The sequence below is a fragment of the Lagenorhynchus albirostris genome, chromosome 4, assembly GCF_949774975.1.
Source record: "Lagenorhynchus albirostris chromosome 4, mLagAlb1.1, whole genome shotgun sequence".
NCBI classification, from domain to species: domain Eukaryota; kingdom Metazoa; phylum Chordata; class Mammalia; order Artiodactyla; family Delphinidae; genus Lagenorhynchus; species Lagenorhynchus albirostris.
Window position 1 is genome coordinate 78,138,753 of NC_083098.1, and position 21,566 is coordinate 78,160,318.

The window sequence follows — 21,566 nt, forward strand, 5'->3', positions numbered from 1 at the left end:
GGTTGGTTAGTTACATAAATTTTGGCAGTCATTACAGTGCAATATGGCATAACCATTAGAAAAATAAGGAGAGAATGGAAAGGCGATCATGATGAAGTCTTAAGAAAAATGGTTATACAAGTCAAAGCACACTGTAATGCTATTTTGTTTAAAAAACATATATATTAATGTTTACAGGAAAAAGACTCAAAAGAAATGTGCTAAAATGTTAATAGAGGTCCAATCAGTTTGGTGGGAGTTTTTCTTTTTTTAAATTGGGGTATAGTTGCTTCACAATGTTGTGTTAGTTTCTACTGTACAGCAAAGTGGAGTTCTCTCTGCTATACAGCAGGTTCTTATTAGTTATCTATTTTATACATATTAGTGTATACATGTCAATCCCAATCTCCCAATTCATCACACCACCACCCCTACCCCCCGCTTTCCCTCCTTGGTGTCCACACATTTGTTCTCTTCATCGGTGTCTCTATTTCTGCCTTGCAAACTGGTTCATCTGTACCATTTTTCTAGATTCCACATATATGTGTTAATATACGATATTTGTTTTTCTCTTTCTGACTTACTTCACTCTGTATGACAGTCTCTAGGTCCATCCACGTCTCTACAAATGACCCAATTTCATTCCTTTTTATGGCTGAGTAATATTCCGTTGCATATATCTATCACATCTTCTTTATCCATTCGTCTGTCAATGGACATTTAGGTTGCTTCCATGTCCTGGCTATTGTAAATAGTGCTGCAATGAACATTGGGGTACATGACCCCAATGTTGGGGTATTGCTACTCCAGCTTTCTTTTGATTTCCATTTGAATGGAATATCTTTTTCCATCCCCTCACTTTCAGACTGTGTGTGTCCCTAGGTCTGAAGTGGGTCTCTTGTAGACAGCATATATACGGGTCTTGTTTTTGTATCCATTCAGCCAGCCTGTGTCTTTTGGTTGGATCATTTAATCCATCCACATTTAAGGTAATTATTGATATGTATGTTCCTATTACCATTTTCTTAATTGTTTTGCGTTTGCTTTTGTACGTCCTTTCCTTCTCTTGTGTTTCCCACTTAGAGAAGTTCTTTTAGCATTTGTTTTAGAGCTGTTTTTTTGGTGTTGAATTCTCTTAGCTTTGCTTGTTTGTAAAGCTTTTGATTTCTCTGTCAAATCTGAGTGAGATCCTTGCTGTATCTACCCAGCAAGGGTAGTATTGTTGTAGGTTCTTCCCTTTCATCACTTTAAATATATCGTTCCACTTCCTCCTGGCTTGCAGGGTTTCTGCTGAGAAATCAGTCGTTAACCTTATGGGAGTTCCCTTGTATGTTGTCATTTTTCCCTTGCTGCTTTTTAATAATTTTTGCCTTTAATTTTTGTCAATTTGATTACTATGTGTCTTGGCGTGTTTCTCCTTTGGTTTATCCTGCCTGGGACTCTCTGCGCTTCCTGGACTTGGGTGGCTATTTCCTTTCCCACGTTAGGGAAGTTTTCGACTATATTCTCTTCAGATATTTTCTCGGGTCCTTTCTCTCTCTCATCTCCTTCTGGGACCCCTATAATGTGAATGTTGCTGCATTTAATGTTGTCCCAGAGGTCTCTTAGGCTGTCTTCATTTATTTTCATTCTTTTTTCTTCTGTTCCATGGCAGAGATTTCCACCATTCTGTCCTCCAGGTCACTCATCCGTTCTTCTGCCTCAGTTATTCTGCTGCTGATTCCTTCTAGTGTATTTTTCATTTCAGTCATTGTGTTGTTCATCTCTTGTTTGTTCTTTTAATTCTTCTAGGTCTTTGTTAAACATTTCTTGCATCTTCTCGATCTTTGCCTCCATTCTTTTTCCAAGGTCCTGGATCATCTTCACTATCATTATTCTGAATTCTTTTTCTGGAAGGTTGCCTATCTCTACTTCATTTAGTTGTTTTCCTGGGGTTTTATCTTGTTCCTTCATCTGGGACATAGTCCTCTGCCTTTTCATTTTGTCCATCTTTCTGTGAATGTGGTTTTCTTTCCGCAGGCTACAGGACTGTAGTTCTTCTTGCTTCTGCTCTGGTGGGAGTTACTGATGGCTTTAAAATTTTCCTTTTTTGGCTTATCTGAAATTTTCTAAAATATTGCTTTTGTAATAAAAATGCAATAAAAAATATGGAACAATGCAGAATATCATATCCAGTATGATTAGCTATTTTTCACATTGTATAGTGATTATATGATACTCAATGTTTTATCCTTCATACACACAAGTAACAACAAAAGCTAGCTTAAAATATATTTACCTAAGAGGAAATATAGCATATTTTTAAAATTTTGGGCAGGTGGATGTCTAAGTTGAACACCACTGGCAGAAATCATAATATCTGTAGTCTTAATAATAGACGTAATAATTGATAAGACTGATTTCATAAAAATATAAAACTTCTCACAAGAAGTGACACCCTAAGCAAAGTTAAGAGGCTGTGGTAGACAGAATTCTAAGATGGCCCCCAAGATTCCTGCCCCACCCCTGTGTACACACCCTGTAGGACAGCATCTCACTTCTATGATTAAATTATGTTACCTGACAAAGGTCAGAGGATTTGGCAGATATAATCAAGTGTCTAGCCAGTTGAATCTGAGTTAATATAAAAGAAGCCTATCCTAGGTAGCTTGACCTCATCAGGTAAAAAGAGGTGCCACAACTTACCTGAAGTCAGAGACTCAAAGCTAGAGGTTCGGCTGGTAGCCTTGAAGAAGTGAACTGCCATGCTGTGGAGAGGCCACATGGCAAAGGGATGGTAGGCCACCTCTATGAGCTAAGAATGGCTCTAAGCTGACAGCCAGCAAGGAAGCAGGGGCCTTAGTCCTACAACCTCAAGACACTGACAACTCTAAAACCAGGAAACCAAAACGAGGACCCTGGGTCGCAGATAAGATCATAGCTCCAGCCAAAACCTGTATTTCAGCCAGGTGAGAGACTCAGAGAGGACGTAGCTACGTGCACCCAGACTCCTGACCCACAGAAGCTGTGAGACAGTAAGTTTGTGTTATTTGAAGCCATCATATTTGTAGTAATTTGTTATCAAATTTGTAGTAATTTGTTATGTGGCAATAGAAAACTAATACAGATGAACCAAGAAAGTATTAATATTTGCCACCTACAGAAGAAAAGGATAATATCAAGGTTGATACTCAAATTATTTAACTGGTTCAATACAAGTGCACAAACGAAAACAGACATGGGCCACAGACAACCTAGACTGGGGCATACAAGCTGAACACCAGCCCTGCCTTAATAGATAAAACCCTTCTACAGATTACTAAGACTAAGAAAAACTCATTTGTTAAATAGGAAGACATGATCACTCTACCAAGGATATTCAAATGGCCAGAAACATATAAAAAGTTAAACAGTTAAACATCTCATTACTAATCAAAGAAAAATTAAGACAATGAAGTGCTAACTATGACTACAAAACTCACAAATTAAAAAGAATAAGTTCATCCCATTATGGCTGGGTGTGAAAAATAGGTGTTATTTTTCTGGGTTGTGAGAACATTAATTAGCACGGTATTTTATAGATAAATTTTGTAGGATCTATAAAAATTTTATATGTGCAAACCTCTGGATCCAGTTGCTAGACATGTATCTTATAAAAATAATTGCACAAATATGTATGTAGAGAAATGCATATTGCATGATGAATTTTATTTTGTATATCATAATTTTTAATCTTGTCTGTCTCTTGCCTTAAACGCTAAGCTACATGAGATCAGGGACTCATGCCACATATTAGGAGCTCACAAAATATCTGTTGAATGAATAAGGAATGTTAATTGCAAGTACTGTTATAAAAGCAAACTAAGTTTGACCACATATAATGCAATACCATGTACTTAACGTTAAGTCATGAACTGACTTGGAAAAAGGTCCACGAGATAATGAGGAATAAAAAAGCAAACTGCAAAGCATTATTGCAACATATTATAACTTATAAAAGGGGAAATGTGCAAATATATATTTTCACATATACAGGAATATGCATAAAGAAATGGATGGTTATATATTCACCAAATGATTAATGGTGGTTAACTTCTAGGTTAATTTGTTTTGGACATTTCTCATAATTACTTTCATAGGAGTACACTTACTCTTATAAATAACAAAATTAATGAAGATCAATTCTTTAAAGGAAACTTACAATTTATATATTTACTTCCTTAGCCTCAGAAGTTCAGTTCATCTTATTTCTTCTTAAACTAGGTATTCTCAGCCAACGACCAATGAATACCTATGGGCTGAATGATGGGGTCTGGGGAAACTGTTGTCCCTTTGGAATTATTTTCAAAATATTTTTCAGGGAGATGGTCCATAGTTTCATTAGATTCTCAAAAATATCTATAATGCAATATCATTGTCACCAAATCCAACCCCCAACCTTCTACGACTACTGGTAATTTACTTTCCTTTCAGAGAAACCATGGCAAAAAAAAAAAAAAAGGAAAGAAAAGAAACCATGGAAGTAGAATCTTTGACTTTGACCCACCAACTCCTGACCTACTAACTTCTGACCTAACTTTTAAAGGGACAACAATGAAACAATGCGCATTTAGAGGAGTTAATGATTGAGTACAGCACTTCTGTGCCAGAATTACCAAGTCATTAAGTGGGTGCAAAAACGACCAATCTTAAGGCTGGTTTTCATAGAAACCCAACACTCACCATTTTCTTCATGGCAGTAATCAAAGCCTGCCACACTACATCTTCGAAAAACCATCTTATTCTCAGTCAGGGTCCCTGTTTTATCAGAAAAGAGGTACTGAATCTGTCCAAGATCCTCTGTGATGTTCAGGGCTCGGCACTGAACGGTAGAATCCATTTTCTCATTGTAGAAATCCACATCGCTTTGAATAAAATATATTTGTCCAAGCTTCACAATTTCAATGGAAACATAGAGAGAAATGGGAATCAAAACCTAAGAAGAGCAAAACAATTTTAAAAATGTTAAAGGTGGAAAAGAAGGGATGAAAAACCAAATAGTGCTGGATAAGTAGCAAAGATCTTAATATTCTATGACGAGTACAATAGAAATTACCTGTAACAAAATGATCATGGTCCAAAACATATAGAATCCTCCCAACACTGGTGATATGACATGTCCATCAGGCTCAGGGATGTTAAAAAAGGGTATGTTTTCATATCTGCTCAACCAGATTCCATGACCTTTCAAAAAATGTACAGACATCAAAAGGATGCTATGTATATATTATGCAAATATAGAACTTTATTCCTAAAGAGAGAGAGATAAGAGTATTGGTTTTGGTTGAACACCAACCGTTTAAGAAACAAATTCAAATTCAAACGGTACACATTTTCCTGTCTCTGTCTCTCTCACTCCTTACATCTCTTCCCAGGTCGCTCTAGTACCGTGGCCATGTGTAACTGGATATAATCAATATTAATGCTTTTCAGGTTAGAGAATGAGAGAGACAAAGATGTGAAGAAAGCAATTATTGGCAAATAAAACCTCCCTCACAAAAGTCAAACTTTTTCATAAATTTCATTTTGAAAATACTTTTAAATAAATATCTTGCTGAAAAGATGTCAGCAAATAATCAAATTCTACCTACCCAATGCACCAGTTAAACACATTATAACCAACAATAGGACACAGCAGAGGACATCTGTATTTGTTCTTCTTTCTAAGTTGCTGCGTTTATACCTTGGTCCGCTGTTGTTCAGCATTGCTTTGGTTTCATGGCCTACATGGGTAACACAGTATGTGAGAAAATGTGCAAACTAAAGCCAGGTAACAAATATCATATTTTTATATCTCGCTGGCAGACAATTTAATGAAAAGTAGTTATGCAATATACTTTGTTAATTTAGCTTCTTTTTGTGATCTCTTTAGAAAAACAGAGACCAATGATTAAGGTTATCAAGGCAAAATTTCCTTTCTGCTTCTAGAGATTACATTTTGAGTAAATGGAAAATGTTAACTTGCAGAAAAGCACAGAGGAGATGATGGTGAAAAGTCAGAAGTATAACCAACCTGCATAAACCACAATGCCCATGACAGCCTCTGTGTTTCTAATGGTGCATCCTCTAAGTAATAAATTCTCTTTACTGAGACCCACACGTTCTTTGTTGGAGTGTTCTCTATAAGAAAGACAGCATATAAGTTTATTTTTAAACAGCAAAAATGGGCATGTAAAAATAAAAATGATTTTTGAATATTCTTGATTACAGTATGAAGTTAGGCAGTTCACAGGAAAAGATGCAAATCTCTGATGCATTTGCTTTTGTTATTTCAGTTACCCACTTTGGCTGGGGAAAAAAGACACAACAGGTTTCTAACACTGATTTCTACCATTCATTGTCAACTTCTAGTATTGATGCTACAAAAATAAGAAAATATTCCAAATAAGGAAACTATTTCCTCTAGTAGAAACTGTATTTGGGGGTAACTTAATAGCTGATGAGGGAAAAGTTCTTGATGGAATTAGAAAATTACCATTTTTGACCCTGGGGAAATCAAGGATTACTCTTAGGCAATGATAGCCAGTGGCTAAAATCATTAGGTGGAAGGCTGGTGGGGAACTTTATAATGAAAGGATAAGGCTGACAACACCAATCTTAACGTAACTACCAACGGAACAAGGGGACATCACTGGCCTCCAGCCTCCAGAAGTTCGAGGACAGAAATTGCTCATCTCCCTCGGAACCTAATCAAGGCTCTAAGAGGGCAAATCAAACAGGGGTCTGTGGCATCAGGGGAACTGTGAAACCTTTGAAACTGTATGCAATATTCCCCTGTGTGTGTCTATATACATTTGTCATTTTCTAGGGAGAGAATTTCTTTCACCAGATTCTGAAAGTGCCTCTGGACAGTTTTCAGGAAATAAGGCCAGAGAAACATGTTAACCACCAATGCAAAGATGCAGTCGGCCAAAGCTACCAAATCTGCAGTGGTAAGCTCTATGGGCAAAACGACCTGGTCTATTCAACAAATGAGTAGAATGAGGAGCGGAGAGCAAAAGGAGTGGTAGAGGGACTCCACCCTCAGGAAGGACGCAATCAGCTCAATCTAGAATGTGGTAAATTCTACAAGCTAAATGACCCCATTTCTTCGGAGGGGAAATTTAGAGACATATCAACCAAATGCATTGTATAGACCTTTGTTCTGATCCTGGTTAGAATATACTGACTCTAAAAATTTTTTTGAGATAATTGGAGAAATTTGAACAAAGATTAGGTATTAGATGCTGTCAAGAAATTGTTCTGAATTTAGTTAAATGTGATAATGATGTTATGGGTATTTTTTTTTTAAGTTTTTTTCTGCTGTATATTCATAGTGAAGTATTGACATTGAAATGATGTGATGTAGGTGCAGGGAAGGAAGTGGAAGGCTATTTGAAACAAAGTTGGCAAAATTATGAAATAGTTAAAACTGGGTGAGGGCTCATGGGTGTTCATTACACTTTTCTTCCTAATTTTGCATGTTTGAAATCTTCTGTAAAACAGTTTTAAAATTATCAAAGTAATTACTTGATGAAATTACTATAGTGGCAAAAATACAGAGCAAACTCATTGGAAAATTTTTAAAAATAAGCAAAATGCAACGTATTTCACCTATTTTGTGAAAATGCATTCTTAATTTCAGCATTAAAGTTAGTTTGTTTTTTAAGCAATACACTTCAGTCTATAAGTCGTTTCTTCTTTATTAAGTATAGGAAGATTGTCATTGTATCTGCTACCCATGCTATCTGGATTACAAGGAAAAGAAAAGCTCTTCAAAAAAGGTTTCCTACCACAAAGGAGGAAAATAGATTTGTCATTTCACTCCTCTAATTTGTAAAACACTCTAAGAGGTGTGTGCTTACATTCCTTCATTTATATGGGTTTATGCACAAAGAGCAAACCATAGGGTCATGGTCAGAACTAGCAGTGTCCTTGGGTTTAACCTAATTCTGTTTTCTAGATTTACAGATGAGGAAATTAAATCCCAACATTCCCATTCCTATGTAGCATTCCCAGGCACGCATCCCAGTCTTGATTTGGTTCCTTATGAATATAGCAGTTGTTATCCCTAGAACCTTTACAGAACAGATATAATATACAAAAGAATATACAAAAGAACCAGTTCCAAAGTTCCTTAGTGTATTAAGATACACTTAATACAAATAAGTGATCCTTATAATATACAAAAGAACCAGTTCCAAAGTTCCTTAGTGTATTAAGATTTTTTCCCCTGGGACCCTTATTTTTCACCATTACATCACTCTAGGTTACCATCATTACATCAAAGCCCAACTTCTATCTTGGTTGCACCTGCTCCAAACTCTAAACATGTCCTGCACTTGATGGGTGTGTATTTGGCACTTATAGCGTGGGACTTTCAGATTCCATGTGAGACACTGACTGTCCACATGGAGCTCTCATCCATTCAAGAGCCTATGTAACATCTACCATGCGCCCAGCATACCCACCCAGATGCTGAGGATAGAAAAACAAACTTACACAGTCTTGCCTCCTGTGGTCTAACAGGAAGTGACTGATACAGAAATATGTAAGTAATAAAAATATTATAGGTGTGATTATAGAAATCTGATATTCAGCGTACAATGTGGGCACAAATAGGGAAGAAGTCAGTGCTACCTGAGAGTAAGAAGACCAGAGAAGCCATCATTCATACAGAGAGTGAGCTTGAACATCTCAATTTTTGTTGATTTTAGGAAATAGGCCACACAGCAGGAAGAGGATAAGGAGCTAGTTTAGCAGATAAAAACAATTTCACAAAAAATTACTGTATCGTCCTGGGCTGACTCTACTAAATATACAGGCTCTGAGTCAGATTCTATGCAGAGTTCTATATTCCAAACCACACAGTGATAGACTAAAGTTCCTATTCTCTCCTGTCTAGAAATGTGCCAGGAGCAAGACTGACCTTGTCGGGGGGGGTCAGCGTTCCCAGTAAGAGGCTGTACAAACCTCAGCACCTGAGGTCCAGGTCAAAAAATGTCAGCCCTTAAATCTGACATTTACAAGAGGAAATTCTGTAAATAGTCAGCAGCTGGAGAAAATAATACTAGAAAATGACTCATCCTAAGAGATGGCTTATGAGCACGTTTCTGATGACAGGAATATCTGCTAACGTCCCTTTATCATCTCGCCTCTTTATGATCTATTATATTGCTCACCTACCCTCCAAACACACTTAAACCACTTATGACTCCACAAATGCACTGTGGTCTCAGGCCCCTACACCATTACCTGTGTTGCTGCTCCCTTAACCTAGAATGTCAGCCTTTCTTTGCATTTAGTTGCCTGCCTGGTATCTTCTCATTCTTGATGATTTAATTCTAGCATTACCTCTTTACCTGGACCAAGCCTATTCCCTTTTCCCATTGCATAGCTTCCTGTGCCTGCCCAAACACCCGTCTGTATCAGGTGCTACTTAAAGATGCTACCACGATGTTCTAAACTTCCTTCCATGATGACTCTAACATTTTAAACAACTTGACTGAGGAATAACTAATAAAAATCGTAATACATATACTGTACATATTTAAAGTGTAAAACTTGATGTTTTGACGTTTCCCCTGTGAAACCATCGCTACAATCAGGAAAATGAACATATCCATTATTCCCCAAAGTTTCCTTATGTCTTTCTGCAATCTTTCCTTCCTACCTTCCCCCTCCCAGGCACCCACTAATCTGCTTTCTATCACTATAAATTAGCTTTCTTTTTTGAGAGACTATATAAATCAAATCATATAGTATATATTCTTTTTTGTCTGGCTTCTTTCACTCAACATTATTTTGAGATGCATCCATGTTGTTCCATGTACCACCAGTGAATTCTTTTTGCTGCAGAGTAGCATTCATTGTATGGATATACCATTTGTTTTACCTATTTACCTGTTGATGGACATTTGGGTTGTTTCTAATTGGGGCTATTACCAATAAAGCTGTTTTGAATGTTTGTGTACAGGTTAGTATATAGATAAATGTTTTCTCTTGGGTATATGGATATATGTTGGATAAATGTTTTCTCTTGGGTAACTTCTTAGGAGTGGAAAAACCAGATCACACGGTAGGTGTGAATTTAACTTTTTAGGAAGTTTCCAAACTATTTGCTAAAGTGGCTGTAGCCATTTCCACTCCTACCAGCAGTACATGAGAGTTCCAGTTTCTCTACATCCTTGTGAAAAGTTGGTATAGTCAGTTTTTTTAATTTAGCAGTTGTAGCTCTGTGGTTTTAATTTGCATCTTTTCACACAGATATTTGTCATCCATGTATCTTCTTTGATGGAGTGTCTGTTCAATTTTTTTGATCATTTAAAAAACTGTATTGTTTACTTATTACTGAGTTTTGAGATGTCTTTCTCTATTCTGAATACAAGTCCTATATGAGAAACATGCATTGCAAATATTTTCTTCCAGTCTGTGACTTCCGTTTTCATTTGCTTAGCAGTGTCATTTGAAGGTATGCTTTCATTTGCTTAGTAGTGTCATTTGAAGAGAATAAGTTTCTAATTTTGATGAAGTTCTTTTATTTAATTATTTTTGTCCTTTTATGGATTGTGCTTTTGGTGTTATATCTAAGAAATCTTTGGCTAACACAAGATACCAAAGATTTCCCCTATGTTTTCTCTTAGGAATTTTATAATTTCACGTTTACATTTAAGTAAGTACAGGATCCAGTTTTAGTTAATCTTTTTAAGTGGCAAGAGGTCTAAGTTGAAGTGTTGTTTTAAAGTATAGATGTGTAATTGTTGCAGCATCATTTGTTGAAACAACTAACCTTTCTCCACTAAACTGCCTTTGCATCTTTGTCAAAATCCAGTTGCCCATTAATGCCTGGATCAATTTCTGGACTCTAACCTCTTCCACTGACCTATTGATCTATATGCCAAAAACAAAATCTGGTGGTATTAGCCCTCCAAATCTGTTCTTTTTCAAAGTTGTTTTAGTTAAATGGTTCTTTCTATCTCCACATAAATTTTTAGAATAAACTTGCCAATTTCTAAAAAAAATAAAAATAAAAAGTAAAACGTTGCTGGGATTTCAATTGGGATTACACTGAATCTACAGATCAATTTGGGAAAAAAATTGATGTCCTAACAATATTGAGTCTTTCAACGCATGAACAACGTATGTCTCTCCATTTAGTTACATCTTTAGTTTAACCCAACAGTGTTCAGTGATTTTCAGTATGCAGGTCTTTCATATCTTTTGTCAGATTTATTCTTAAGTATTTCAATTTTTCTGATGCTATTATAAATTGATTTTTAAAGTTTCCGTATCTGACTGTTCATTGCTAGTATACAGAAATACAATTAATTTTTGTATATTGATCTTGTTTCCTACAACATTGCTAAACTCAGTTATTAATTCTAGTAGCTTTTTTTGTAGATTTCATCAGGTTTTCTACAAAGACCATCACACCATCTATGAATAAAAGACAGTTTTACTTCTTTATTACTTGATGCTTTTATTTCATTTTCTTTACATTAGCTAGGCTCTCCAGTACAATCTTGAATAAAAGTGGTGAGAGACAATATCCATGTCTTGTTCCTGATCTTAGGGGAAAAATGCTTACTTAGTCTTTCACTATTAAGTCTGATCCTAGCTGTATGGTTTTTATAGATGCCTTTCATCAGGTTGAGAAAGTTCCCTTCTATTTCCAGTTTGCAAAAGCGGAAGTTACATTTTGTCAAATGCTTTTTCTATATCCATGAGATGGTCACCTGGTTTTTCTTTTTTACTTGTTAATTATCGTTTGTTAATACGGTGAATTACATTGTTTGATCTTCTAATGTTAAGCCAATCTTGCATTTCTGGTATAAGACCTACTGAGTCATTAATGTATTAACCTTTTTATATATTGTTGGGTTTGATTTGCTATAATTTGTGTAAATTTTTTTGCATCTATGTTCATGAGGGATATTAATCTTCCCTTAAATGTCTCTGTATTCTTTTGGTATCAGGGTAATGGTATCAAAAAATGATTTAGGAACTTTTTTCTTCTCTGCCATTTCCTCACAAGATCACCACTATGAAGTAGGTCTAACTAACTCCTCTTAAAAATAAGGAAGGATAAAAAAAGTAACTTGGCTCAAAAAATAAAGCACTTAAGTGGCACAAGCCAGCCTGAATCAGATAAGACCCTAAATTCTAGATGCCCTTGGAAAGGGATGTAGATGCCACAGGAAGCCTCCAGAATGAACACTGTTGTGGATTCCCATACTTTTTCTTAGATGTGTTTCAAAATCATTGGCTAACTTTACCAACTGAATTGTCCACCTACTCTAATTCTAATAGGATAGGAGGACACCATCAGCCTATCATGTCACTTAAGCTGCCCTGTCTGTCCAAACACTTCCTTCCCAATAACTAACATGTCTTGGGCTTAACATGGAGCTCATGTTAAGTCATTCACATACCACTGAAAGAGAGTCTAGGATTATTTTAAGAACAAGGTTTTTTTGTTTTAAAAATATACATAGGTAAATATCAAATAATTAAAATAAGCCAAATTTATAGGTGGCTTAACTGACAGCCTTTAGTGATTTAACTTGGTATAAGTACACAAAAGTTTTTTTGAGTTAAGCATAATTGCAACATACAATTCCACTCACACCCACAAAGGTAAGTCATGTATCACTCACAGGAAGCCTCGGAATCTGCTGAGGTCATTGTTGGGACTTTCACATTCTATCCTACTGGAGAATTTCTCAGGATCAACTTCAGAGTCCTAAAAAATATTTATTTATTTATTTATTTATTTTTTAAAATCACCAAACAAAAATTCAAGGTTAAATCTTGAGATTTAAGTGTTTATCCTTTCACCAATTGTTAAGATAAAACGAAGCCATGCTTGTCACAAAATTTGTCACAAGTTGCCCAAATGAAGGAAAGTATAGGCATAATTATAAATGAATAAATGAGATCAGAATGGTCCCAGAGTATCAATAAATATCTTCAGGTGATGGGAATGTCTGAATCATATACTGGAATCCATGCAGGACTCCCTGCAGGAGAGAGCTTCTCCTCCTACAGGGCACACTCTTATCCGGAAGACACTGAAAAGCTGAAAATACTTTTGTTGTTGTTCTTTAACCATATATGTAGCTTCTGAGATCACGTGTGTATTTATACATATATACACACATATATGTATACATATGAGTACTCTGAGCACGTATGCATTTGATCTCAGTAAACTTTATTTAAAAAATTAAAATATGCTAAATATCAATATGTCACAAAATTCTCTAATAGATCAAATATCATCATTTCCATTTTAAGATAAAGAAACTGAGGCATAAAATGGTTAAGTAACACAGTAATTAAACAGTGAGCTGGGATTCATTCAAACTCGTGTTAATATAACTTCAAAGGTCTTGTTTACCTCACCACAGCATGGTGAAGGGTCAGAGCTCTGTGACATGAAAAGTTACAAATTTCTTAAAAGGCCTTGGTATATAAGTAATTACAGATTTTAGGAACAATGACCGATTGATATCTCCAGCTTCAATCAGACATAACATATAAAAATCTAAGTTTAAGAAAAATAAGTTAGAAGTTGATTGTTTCTATTGCAAAAGAATTTTCCAAATTGCAAAATTTGTTGGGTTTCTTAAATTGAATTCCCAGAAATATATGATCGTCAGACTGAAACGTCTGAACTCCGAAGTCATTAAATCCTATTATCTATAAAATATAGCACACCTCTACTGATATCTGGAACTGGATTAAGCTCTCTAGAATTCCATTTTGTAAAGGTAAAAATGAGTTTAAAAAGTCTCTTTATCTGTACATGTGAAAATGATCTCAGACATCTTCTGAAAAGAAAACGTTTATGTCACCAATGGAGAACACATCATTTACCTGCTCTGTGTATCCCCGAACCACCTGCCTCTGTTTTAAATTACTCTCTCCATCAAGACCGGAAGTCTCAATGTGACAGATTCCATCTGGATCAGTGGAAAAGAGTAAAACCATATCTGCAGGAATAACCTCGTTACAGGAAAGGCGAATAAAGTCCCCAACAGTAACATCTTTCCAGCATCTGTCGATATATTTTTTCTCTTTCCTAAAATAGAAAAAAAAAAAAAGTTTAAAAAGAATCTCAAGCCAAAAACACACATAATAGTTTTTTTTTTAATTTTAGTATATAATTTAAAGTGTTAGGGTGAATTTTAATCTGTTAAATGCTAAAAGGGGAAGCCAGAGAATTGGTAACACTTAAATTCCGCAACTTGCTTCACCTGAAAATTTAGTTACTAAGCTGCCAAAACATCAATTCTCTTTTCCTGTGAGATTTTGAACCACTACGCTGTTTGGGTAGTTCTTGAATAAAATTAAAATTAACATTGGATGGGTTTATTCATATAGGAAGCAATTCCTGCGTGCTATCCTGTAGTCAGGAATCAAGGATCTAAAAGTACCCAAGACACATTATTTGCTCTCAAGAGAGCTTCCTATCTGGCAGATAGGATAGAGAAATTAAAGAAAACCCAAAAGAAATGAAATAACTACCCAGACACAACACTTTAAATATCATTATACCACCAGGTTAACACCCCTAATTATCATTTAATTGAAATACTGGTTAAAGTAGTCCTGTGTTGGCTGCAGTGGATCCCTAGAAAGGAGAATGCCAAATTTTAACTCTTTTCAAAAGTGTAGTTTTCCCAATCTATATATTCAATTCTTTTTACAGGAAAGGCACATGAACTGAGGTTGACTTGCCATAAATGCCCTGATTTATGTTAATGTTTTTGCCAAACTTCTCATGCCTTTTCATACCAGTGGCATGAATTAAGTTCCACAAAGCACTGTCCTTAGAGAAGAATTAGGACATTTGAGGCATAGACTATTATATAACTAGTTAAGCAGCATTTCACACACAATACTGCCAACAAATGTTAGGAAGGTCTGTCTCATCCCCCTATCACCTCCCAAATATCTGCAAAGAACTAGTATTTGTCATAAAAATGCACTTATAAGTAAAGATTTATTTTCTATTACATTTTTGGAGCTCAATATTCAAATTCATTGTTGAAGAAGCCTGGGAGATAGTTATATTCTAAGGTATATGACCTATATATTAAAAATGAATGCATCATATTAAATAGAAATGCTACCTTAAGCCAATACTTGTATAAGTTCTGCTATACAGAATTACATTGCTTATTTCAAGAAATACTTAGCTCAAAGGGCTACTTAAGAAGAACATTTTCAGGACATATTCTCCCAAAATATCTTATGCACCAGGTTGAATCCAACTAAAAGAATTCCTTATTTACCTAAAGAGTTTGTTAGTTTATCAAGAAAGGTAAATCAACGGTTTTAACAATTTTTTTCTAGTATACACGTTTACTCTTCCATGGTGGGAAGTAACAGAGAGAAGACAAAAAAGGTAGGCAGGAGTCATATATATATATATATATTTTTTTTTAACATCTTTATTGGAGTATAATTGCTTTACAATGGTGTGTTAGTTTCTGTTTTATAACAAAGTGAATCAGCTATATATATATATATATCCCCATATCTCCTCCCTCTTGCATCTGCCTCCCACCCTCCCTATCCCACCCCTCCAGGTGGTCACAAAGCACCGAGCTGGTCCCCCTGTGCTATGCAGCTGCTTCCCACTAGCTATTTTACATTTGGTAGCGTATATATGTCCATGCCACTCTCTCACTTCGTCCCAGCTTACCCTTCCCCCTCCCTGTGTCCTCAAGTCTATTCTGTGTCTTCATTCCTGTCCTGCCCCTAGGTTCTTCATAACATTTTTTTTTTAGATTCCATATGTGTTAGCATACGGTATAACATATACGGTATAACATAACACATATATGTGTTAGCATACGGTATTTGTTTTTCTCTGACTTACTTCACTCTTTATGACAGACTCTAGGTCCATCCACCTCACTACAAATAACTCAATTTCGTTTCTTTTTATGGTTGAGTAATAGTCCATTGTATATATGTGCCACATCTACTTTATCCATTCATCTGTCAATGGACACTTAGGTTGCTTCCATGTCCTGGCTATTGTAAATAGAGCTGCAATGAACATTGTGGTACATGACTCTTTGAATTATGGTTTTCTCAGGGTATATGCCCAGTAGTGGGATTGCTGGGTTGTATGGTAGTTCTATTTGTAGTTTTTTAAGGAACCCAGGAGTCATATTTTGAAGGTTCAGTCTTACTGCCATTCCTAGGAGTAGGGATTTCATTCCATAGAAAATGGATATTCACTGAAGGTTCACAGAAGGATATGATTCTATTTCTACCTGCTAACTCCTGCTACAGAGTAATGGATGAATTGTTGGGTGGCAGGCTGGTTAGAAATAGGAATGGCAAGGAACCAATGGAAAGTTATTGAAATAATTCAGGGGAGGGATAAAGATGGTTAGAATTAAGGCAGCAAAAAGGATGGATGAAAGGAGATTAAGTCAAGACATATTTGGTTACCAGAGACAAGTATTCTGACTTATTACATGCAAAGTTATCAAGGGTGACACTATGGTATCTAACTTATATGGTGAGTGGGGCCTTTCACCATGTCCCAGATTTTAGAAGCAACTGATTGCATCATGGTAAAGATAATAAATTTGGTTTGGAAAGTTTTTATTTGAAGTGAGATATAAAATTGAAGAGGTCCAGCATTTTGATGGTTTTGATCAGAAGTTCATGAGTAGAAATACAAACTTGCAAGTCCTAGGTACATAAAGGGCAGCTGACACAAGGTAACGACCCAAGAGGAAATGTCGGAGAAATCAAAAAAGAAGGACATTTCAAAAAGGGAGCCATCATAGTAACAAAAGCCACAAAGGGGTCATGCCTGTGATATGTGGTTATTAGAATGTCTGCTATCAAGTTGATAGCATGAAACTGTTGATTGGAGAGTGAAGACGAAAGTGAGACCTCCAGTGAATTAAGGCATAATTGGAAGTTGAAGAAGTAGAATATTTCATGAAGTTTAGCCCTGAAAGGAATAAAGGGTGAAAGCAGCCACTGCAAGGGAAGGTAAGGCAAAGGACAGTAAGGATGAAAGAACTGGGCATGCACGTAGCATGCAGGGAAGAAGCCCGTGGAGAAGGCAAGGTAGAAGAGAGGACAGCGTTGGAGGGTGCTGTTTGAGGCAATGGAGAAGTAACAAGGAATGGAATTAAGAATGCAGATGAAAGAATTACTCTTACAAGGCAGGGAGTCACCTTTTCATGTAAAGTCAGAAGAAACTAGGTGAAGATGTAGATGATGTAAGAAAGAACTGAAGTACCTAATTCATGCTTAATGACCTCTACGTTTTCTATGAAGAAAGCTATAAGAAAATTTGCTGAGAATTTGTAAAAGTAGGGAGAGAAGACAGATTTGATATTAGGGTTAAGGATTTTATTTTTCTTTCAAACAGAAGAAATAGAATTCCTCTAAGGGACAAGTTTATTTACTCTACATTGGAACAAAATTCAAATGAGGTCAATTTTACAATTAAATTAACTTTTCCCCATTTGGAGTACATACTAGGATACTTTTAAAGTAGCTAATTTTCCCAATAGGTAGCTAGTTCAGGTCAATTAAACACATACTAATCTTAATTTATGTGAGTTACCATGTCAGGTGCTAAGAATACAAAAGTGATTAAGATATGGTGATCTCCCTATGAAAGTTATGGTCAAAATTTGAAAAAGTGACACAAACAGCAATTTTATAAGAGGTATGCACAGGTTATTATGGGAGCAAACAGTTGGGACATTTAGCTCTGGAGGAGGTGAGCCTTGCAGGATGATCTAGAGTGAGTCAGGTGAAGAAAGGTGGGACAGTGTATCAGTCAGAGTGAGAGTGGAGGCACAATGCCATAGGGCATGGGAGAAGAGCATGATGTTTGTAACTACAAGCTAAGTGACAAATGCTCATTGCCAATTTTAACTAGCTTTGAGAATTTTTAATTGTGGTAGACTCAACATGAGGTTATATTTCCTTCTCGGATATAGAATTAAAAGTAGTAAAAGAACTTTCTCCTTCTCCCACAGCCTAAATGTACAACTAGAATTTCTTGTATCCACTTGGTTATTTGTGCTTCTGCAATTACTCTCACTGGTCAGGATATAGCCCTTATAATCCATTCTTCAGGCAAACTTCTAGACCCATTTTGCTTCTTTAAGAATTCAATGTCACACAGCTTTTATGTCAATACACAATCACTGGGGAAAGTTGGGAAGAATACACTGGACTATCAATAGTGATTCCACTGGGGTGGAGGTTGGAAGGAGAGAGGTGGAAAGACAGAAAACGTGGACTTCCACTTCCTACTTTAACAAATTGAAAGAGAGGAAGAGTGGGATTATGAATGAGTTTTTCTTTTTGATGTTCTTTAGTATTTTTCCAATAAAACACTAAAAACAGTTTATAAAACGCAAATACTGAATAATCATTGGACACAAGATCAGCTAAGATTTACTGGATGCTTTATATTCATCAATTCATTTAATTTTTATAACAGTGTTATGTGGGTGGTACGATGAATGCACTATGCCCCACTCCCCCACCTCTTAGAAATGAGAAAAACTAACTTTGACAGGTTAAGTCACTAGCTCCAGGTCACACAGTTCCTAGTATTCCTGGAATTTGAAACAAGGCAGGTAGCTCCAGAGTCCATCTCTCAAATACTAGACTTTACTCCCAGCTATAGTAACTTACCAATGACCACCAAACAAAACATGGTTTAATTGTGTATTAGAAAGTGAATTTCAAGAACCACTGCTTTGGAAAATGTCACACATCGATAAGGTTAATATCTTAGAAAGCCACTGATATTTAGTCTCATTTCAAGAATCATGAAATTCTATGAATTTATGAGATAATTCTAAAATATTAACATTAGCTAGTATTTTTAAACTCCTAACACCAACAATATGGTGATTTTTAAAGATCAGAAAACAGTATAAGTTTCTGGAGGGCAGGCATTTTATCTGTTTTTTGTTTAAACCTTTATCTGTTTTTTGTTTATCTGTTTTTTGTTTTTTGTTTATCTGTTTTTTGTTTAAACCTTTTTTGTTTAAAATCTCTCAGTGCCCACAACACAGTAGGCACTTAAATTTGCTGGATGATTAATAGTTTTATTTTCAGCACACTTCTATTATCCTTGAAGCAAACCTTAAAACCTTACGAACGGCTGCCATTTTAAAGGCAGGTTTTGGATAATAGTTCAACCTTAAGTCAGGTTTTGGATAATAGTTCATTCTAATGTAATTGTCGTGTAATAGGGTTTAAATGTTTAATTTCTATTCTAGCGTTTGTTATTTCCCTATGATACTTTCCCAAAGAAAATTAAGCACCTTGTGAAAGACCACATATTATTACAAATAAGAACCAAATTATCTGCATAGAAATGTTAATATGCTTCTTCCGGAAGCTTGCAAGATTTAACAGCTGCATACTTTCAACTTAATTTTACTGAGAAATAATTTGTCCTCTAAAGTAATTTCTTTGTATTTAATAAGAATTTAAGTTAGTACATTAACTTAAATCAACAAGACATGGTCTTAGAGCCCACGTTTATTTCTTTATATTCTTATAATTTGTTCCAAGAACAAGGGACGAGGGGTTAGAATGTAAGCATTATTTCTTCTATACCAAACAAAAGCAAATTACATAGAATATAATAAAAAGACATAAAGAGCTACCCAATTCTATTATGAAATGCAATCATAAAGTGATATCTTGGACTAGACCTTAAACAATTGCATCTCATCTTTACGTTTATATGCAGATCATCTAAGACAGATCCAAACTATGTCTAAAGGGACCCGTGAGAAAAAAATTATACCAGGTTTCCCATTAGGGAATTTTAGTATTTATAAAATCATACAATGTTTGAACAAGTTCTCAAATATTAATTAAATGACTTGATCATGTGACAAACTCTAGCTTATAGTCATTATTAACTTACAATAATCATAATAGCTAACCTTCACTTAGCACTTGAAAGGGTTAGGTACTATGCTTACTGTTTTATACTATTTTATTCATAATGAAGGGAACTGGAGTTTATAATAATATAACTGGAGTTACATAATTTGCCCAAGGCTACACAGCTACTAAGTGAAGGAATCAGGATTAGAACTTTTTAGAATAAGCTAAAAAAGCAAACAAATACACAGTAACAACTCTAAACTAGCACTAAAAATCAGCAATTATTTATGTACAAGAATTTGTATTTAAAAATACATGTAAGTATTCTTTCCATTTGCTAAATTTGGCATTAGCTGAGCAATCTTAAAATTGGTCAAAATATGGATTTTGTTCATCGTATAATCACTGTAAAATCCTATTTCCTACAGCTATTTTTTGAAGGCAGAGACTATATGAACATTTCACCTCTCTATCCCTGGCACATAATAAGCATTTAAATGTCATCAAATGATTCACAGCACTGTTTCAGTAAAGTGCTCTATGACTTTAAAATAAAAACCATGAACTATTTTTTCAGTTTTTCTATACATCAATTTTTCTGGTTCCCTTTAGATTAGACATGAGTATAAGAAAAAAAAGAACTAATTTTTCCTTATTTAAGTACAGTTCACATCATCTTACAAAAGAGAAAAAAGTAACTTTGTTTTCTATAATAGGTCTTTAAAATCAATTTGGGGAAAGCCACTGAAGAATTCTAATAATGGGGCTTCCCTGGTGGCGCAGTGGTTAAGAGTCCGCCTGCCGATGCAGGGGACACGGGTTCGTGCCCCGGTCCGGGAGGATCCCACATGCCACGGAGCGGCTGGACCCGTGAGCCATGGCCGCTGAGCCTGCATGTCGGGAGCCTGTGCTCCGCAACGGGAGAGGCCACAACAGTGAGAGGCTCATGTACCGCCAAAAAAAAAAAAAAGAATTCTAATAATGAACAAAATTCAGAATCCTACAGGTTTTGGCTTAAATATCACTTCTTCAGAGGAGTCTTCCCTAACCATTGGCTCATGTAACACTGAAGACAAATGTCCACCATCAGGACAAGGCTTTGAGTTACTGTCCTCCCAAAACAACAACAACAAAATTATGTCATCTGGCTGAACTCTTGGTCAGTCAAGTGAACTTAAATTTGTTCAGAATATACTTGTTTATTATAAAACTAAACTTCTAAACTTAGATATCATTTATTCTGACTTGGAAACTAGAATAGAACAGAATCTCTAGTCTGACAAATTTAGAATTAGTGTCTTATGAAAGTTGAGTCTATATCAGAGCACTGAAATCAACCCAAGAAATATGCCAAATGCTCTGAGATCTCAGAATAGTGACAGCATCTGTCCAATGGAGCCTCTGAAGTCTTTCCAAAGGCTGAAACAGGTGCCTACCCTTTGGGCTCAAAGCTCAGTCTTTTAGCTCTTCACATTTTCTCCCTTGAGGATTCACGTCAAACTCCTAACTCGTAAAGGGACTGATGACTTTGAAATTTCTCTCTGTAGCTTTTTGTGCCCTATTTGCCCGCTGGGCATTTCCACTTAGATGCCTGTCTTACTATCATTTACAGTTCACTCTACCTGAGATGAATTTAATGCTCCCTGTTTCTATCAGTGGTACTTTTATCCTCCAAA

The 21,566-nt window shown here is 35.7% G+C and overlaps 1 protein-coding gene across 1 annotated transcript in view; it reads right to left on the reverse strand.

Annotated features, from left to right (window-relative positions):
* The window catches only part of ATP10D (ATPase phospholipid transporting 10D (putative)), a 120,512-nt gene that overhangs the window by 52,561 nt on the left and 46,385 nt on the right, over window positions 1-21,566 (reverse strand). Inside the window, 6 exon segments of the mRNA XM_060148233.1 lie at window positions 4,681-4,933; window positions 5,054-5,181; window positions 5,589-5,720; window positions 6,011-6,117; window positions 12,633-12,718; window positions 13,855-14,059. Coding sequence (XP_060004216.1) covers window positions 4,681-4,933; window positions 5,054-5,181; window positions 5,589-5,720; window positions 6,011-6,117; window positions 12,633-12,718; window positions 13,855-14,059 — 911 coding nt within the window.